At 44.9% G+C, this 5,121-nt stretch overlaps 1 protein-coding gene across 1 annotated transcript; it reads left to right on the top strand.

Annotated features, from left to right (window-relative positions):
- Positions 1 to 275: 275 nt before the first annotated feature.
- On the top strand, positions 276 to 1,599 carry LOC311122562 (claudin-4-like; the record flags this gene model as incomplete). The annotated part of the gene is made up of 3 exons (XM_084196907.1): positions 276 to 769; positions 942 to 1,138; positions 1,532 to 1,599. 3 exons carry the CDS (start codon positions 276 to 278, stop codon positions 1,597 to 1,599), a joined length of 759 nt encoding a protein of 252 aa, XP_084053033.1.
- Positions 1,600 to 5,121: the final 3,522 nt, after the last annotated feature.

Raw genomic sequence — 5,121 nt, 5'->3', positions numbered from 1 at the left:
TTAAATTGAGGCTGTTTTGAGGGCAAAAAGTGGGGGTGCAACTCAATATTAGGAAGGTGTTCCTAATGTCTGATATACTCAGACTCCGTTTGGGTAGCAACAACACACTGCCCCACATCCGTATTGATAGGATTTATGTTTCCATGACAACATATTTAAGTGACATCAAAGCATTGAGCAGTTATAGAGGTCTTCTGATTGGCTCAGATCTCGAAAATCAGAGTGAACGAATCTGCTGAGCAAGACGCAGTTAGGGATACAGCATTTTGATGGGCATGGATATTGTGGATATCGTGGAAATGGTGGAGGTCGTGGGCATTGCCCTGGGAGTCATAGGATTAATACTTACCATCGTGATCTGTGCACTCCCCACCTGGATAGAGACAACCTTCATAGCAGCTAACTTTACCACCAAAGAGGTGCACTTGCTTGGCCTGTGGATGAGTTGTGTGACCCAAAGCACGGGACAGACACAGTGTAAAGTGCACAACTTCATCAGGAATTGCCCCCCCATTATGGAGTATGCTGGAGCCATGATCCTCACTGCCATCATCCTGGAGGTTCGGGGGGTCATGGTCTCCATGGTCAGAGCCAAGTGCACCAAATGCATCAAAGAAGAAATGTCTCAGGCCAAGTTGATAATTATCTCTGGAATACTTTTCATCCTGGCCGGAACTCTCATCCTCATCCCTGTTTCCATGGTAGCCAGATCAATCATCAGTGACTCCTCCAAGTGGATCGGAGGGAAGACTGAGCTGGGGGCCTCGCTGTAGTTAGGCTGGGGGGGCGGCCGCCTTGCTCCTGATTGGAGGGGTCATACTGTACATCACTTTGGGAGTCTTTGGATGGATGATGGGAGTCATTGGATGGACAGTCTCCCTAGTGCCCTGTGCTATCTCTATATTGTGCCTATCCCATTAGTCTCATGTATACCCCTATAGGGACATATGGATGGATCTGAAGAAGATCACCTCCATCTACACCATCCTGGGAGCTCTAGGAGTGATGGGGTCCATCTTTGGGACCAAGTGCTGTAACTGCATCAAGAGTAACAGGACCAGGGTCAAGGCCAGGTTCATCGTTGGAATATTCTTCATCCTGGCTGGTATCCACCAGCTCACCGCTGTAGAGCAGCACCGTAGATGTTCAAAATGAAAGGTTATCTTTCTTATACAACAATAAGCAATTTAACACTGTTAATTGTCTTTCTAAAGGGTGAACTTGGTGAGATAATGTTCAGAAAATCAGTTTAGGCAATTTGTTGAAAGTATTCCTTTTCTAAATATTGAACATTGCAGCAAAATATTTGAATATATTTTTCTACTAAATGGGATTATATGTTTATCAACTTTTAAAGCAGCATTACTTCCCCATGTTTCCTCCAACTACAATGTATTATATGCCATTTTGAAGCTCTGAGGCTGTGCTTTTATCTAATGTAAAAAACACAATTTCAATGTGGAAGGAGATGGTGGACATTGCTTTGAGAGTCATAGTATTGGTCATCTCCATAGTGGTGTGTGTTTTCTAGTTTGCAGAGTGACTGCTTTCATCGGAGCCAACATCGTCACCTCGCATATAACCTTGGAAATGATATAGAGGAGCTGTGTGGTCCATAGCATGGGCCAGATGCAGTGTAAGGTCTTCGACTCCATGCTGGCCTTACCCCAGGACCAGCAGGCCGTCAGAGCCATGACCATCATCGCCATCACCTTCTGGGTTCTGGAGTCTCCATCGTCGGGGCCAAGTGCACCAACTGCATCAAGAACAAAAAGTCCAAAGCAAAAGTGATGATCATCTCCAGAATGTTCTTCATCCTGGCTGTAATCCTGGTCCTTGTTCCTGTCTCCTGGACAGCCAGCACCATTTGGGGGAGTGTGGGGCCTCGCTCTACATCGGCTGGGAGGCAGGGGCCCTGCTCCTGGTTGTGGGGGTTATTCTGTGCAGCTCCTGTCCCCCTAGTGAGATTGAAGTCATGTATCTAGGTGCCGTTGGATGGACAGTCTCCCTAGTGCACTGTGTTGTCTATAGAGTCGTTTCTTATGGACCCCCCAGTGGGGTCATGTGGGCTCTGATGACGATCACCTTCATCTCCACCATCCTGGGATCTCTGGGAGAGATGGGGTCCATCTTTGGGACCAGCATCTGTACAGGTTGTGTTTCCATGGCAGCAGATGACATCAAGCACCCTTGGGCTTCTGACTGGCCGGGCTCTCTAGTATCACAGAAGAACTCTGCAACAAACATCTGTGAGAAAAGAACGTTGAACAATCTGCTGTTTTAGAACTTTGCTTGCAAAGAATGAAGCTGTAGGCCTGTAGCATCCAGGATCTTCTCTTGAAGTATAACATCTCCACTTTTCCGGAATCTGTTTGTTGAGTCACATCCTCATTCTTCCAGGAAGTGCATGTTGATGGGCATGGAGATCGTGGGCATCACTATGGGAGTCATAGGATGGATTATCTCCATAGTGGCCTGTGCTTTGTTTACATTGGAATTTATGGACTTTCCACATTACGGAGAGGTCAGACTAACTCGGATCATCACCTACTTCTCCAAAATTCTAGGGTTGCTAGGGATGATACTCTCCATCTCAGCTGCAGTGCACAAACTGTACCCAGAGAAGTATGAATATGTCTAAGGTTGAAGATCTTTGGCGGAATATTCTTCATCCTGGCTGGTCTCATCCAGCTTATGTTGATCTTCTTGGTTGCCCTTGACTTGACACTAAACTCAGACCATGAGAACTTCCTACGGAGGAATAACCTGATGTTCTCAGCTGAATTTCCTCCCGAGTGGCGCAGTGGTCTAAGGCACTGCATCGCAGTGCTAGCTGTGCCACTAGAGATCCTGGTTCGATCCAGGCTCTGTCGTAACCGGCCACGACCGGGAGACCCATGGGGCGGCGCACAATTGGCCCAGGGTAGGGAAGGGAATGGCTGGCAGGGTTGTGGGTTCGATTCCCACGGGGGGCCAGCATGAAAAATAAAAAAGTATAATGTATGCACTCACTAACTGTAAGTCGCTCTGGATAAGAGTGTCTGCTAAATGACTAAAATGTAAATTTAATAGGTGGGCCTCTTCACTGCTTCTGATAGGAGGGACCATAGTCTGCTGCTGCTTCATGAGAAAAGCCTGAGTTGACAACTGACTCTGATTCCCTAAATCGTGTCTTACACGACCATAATTTATCTGAGCCATTCTACCACTCTAAGCAATAGGTTGTAAGCAATACATACAGTATAGTTGGAAGCAATATGATGATTGATAATGGCTACACTTTAAATGTTAGTCTTCAATGCAGACTATGATCAGTTGAATCAGGTGTGTTACTGCCTGGCTGGAACAAAAGCCTGCACCCACACTGGCGCTTTAAGGGACTGATATTGTTCATGAATCAGTTACCACTTCCTTTTAAATACACTTGAGAGGGAAATGTAAGCATGCTGTCTAAGGGCTGGGGTTGAAGTGGGCTGTTTCTTTAGGTGGTGGAAATACCACCAAATTAAACTGATTTTCCATTTTAATTTACAATAAAATGCAACTATTATTAAATTGCAACTCTTGTGCTGTCTCCTGACTTCATTTGGTGGAACCTCGTTCTTCTTCGTACCCCGAGGTTGATTCTGAACAGGGCCAAGGTTTTATCATGGTCTAGGTAGTACGTACGTGGTCTGAGTAGATAACCAGAAGTTAATGGGTCAAAAATACGATTCCATCATCGCCCATGTAAGCTAGGGTGGACTTAGCGATTTGGGAGCCCATTTCAAAATGCCTTCGAGGGGACCCTCTTCCCCCCAAAATGGACATTTCCCTTGTAAATGAAGTTCTATAATTAAAAATACCTATTTCATGTGTGTTTATTTTTTATTTAATTTCAGGCAATTATGAAATGTAAACGCGCTATAAAGCTATGGCTAACACATTTGGGTAAAAATAACTGTCAGAATCAGTCGGTAAGGGCCCCATGACAGCTGCGTACAAGTTACTTGTTGTTTTCACACCCATCACTTCCTGTCTGTTTCTTTCCTGCCAACCCTAGGCCAAGTTTACACCTGACATCTCTTATCGAACGCAGACACCAGCCTGACCTATTTACCATAAACGCTCAACTTCACGTCTGCTTCATTAATTTCTAACTATGGTTTCCTGTAAAAGGGCTAAATAAATTGGTCTATCTGTTCATACCAACTGATTTAGATTTAAACCTAACTGTTTTTTCCCCATTTTGTCACAGCTGCAGACATAATTATGACTTCTTCCTAATATTTGATGGTAATTCTGAAGTTGAGTTGATATCACTAGGCTCCCCATTTCCACCTAGTTCCTTATTGGTGTCTGTGTCTGAGTAGTGAGGAACTACAAGGACATAGTTTTGATCTGGTTCTGTTCGTAAAGTCATTTTCAGTAGAAATGAAAAAGTCAGGGATGAACGGCATACAGTGTTGTATTTTTGTTTACAGCTCCTTTATTGCAGCAGGTCACCCTGGGATCTTATTAAAAATATTTTGTTGGTGTGTGTTGGGTCTCATATTCCTCAGTAGGATCCAAGGGGTTTAAGGAAATGTATTTGGATATACACTGACTCTCTGTGTGTTGGTCTGCCCTTTATAGACCTTCTATGTATGTAGACAGGCAGACAGACAGACAGACAGACAGACAGACAGACAGACAGACAGACAGACAGACAGACAGACAGACAGACAGACAGACAGACAGACAGACAGACAGACAGACAGACAGACAGACAGACAGACAGACAGACAGACAGACAGACAGACAGACAGACAGACAGACAGACAGACAGACAGGCAGACAGACAGACAGAGAAAGGCAGTGTATAGCCAACATACATGTCCCTGAACTCAGCCATTCCTTTATGAAGAATAAGAACTATTCTACATGATGCTGCTTTGATTTGAGTCATTACTTTGTGTTCCTGTGAACACCTGTCCTTGAGTGCGCCACAAATGGAACCCTATTCCCTACATAGTAAACTACTTTTGACTAGAGCCCTATGTTTGGGTGCTCCACCTTGTCCCTTATCCCTGAGTGAAGGGTCATTCATCCTTGAGGGAAGGGTCCTATATCCCAGAGGGAAGAGTGTTTTATCCCTGAGTG

This window comes from Coregonus lavaretus (genome assembly GCF_964263955.1).
Source record: "Coregonus lavaretus genome assembly, contig: HAP1_SCAFFOLD_3490, whole genome shotgun sequence".
Classification (NCBI taxonomy): Eukaryota; Metazoa; Chordata; class Actinopteri; order Salmoniformes; family Salmonidae; genus Coregonus; species Coregonus lavaretus.
The sequence above is the reverse complement of the archived record's forward strand: the minus strand, read 5'-3'. Positions and strand labels throughout refer to the sequence as shown.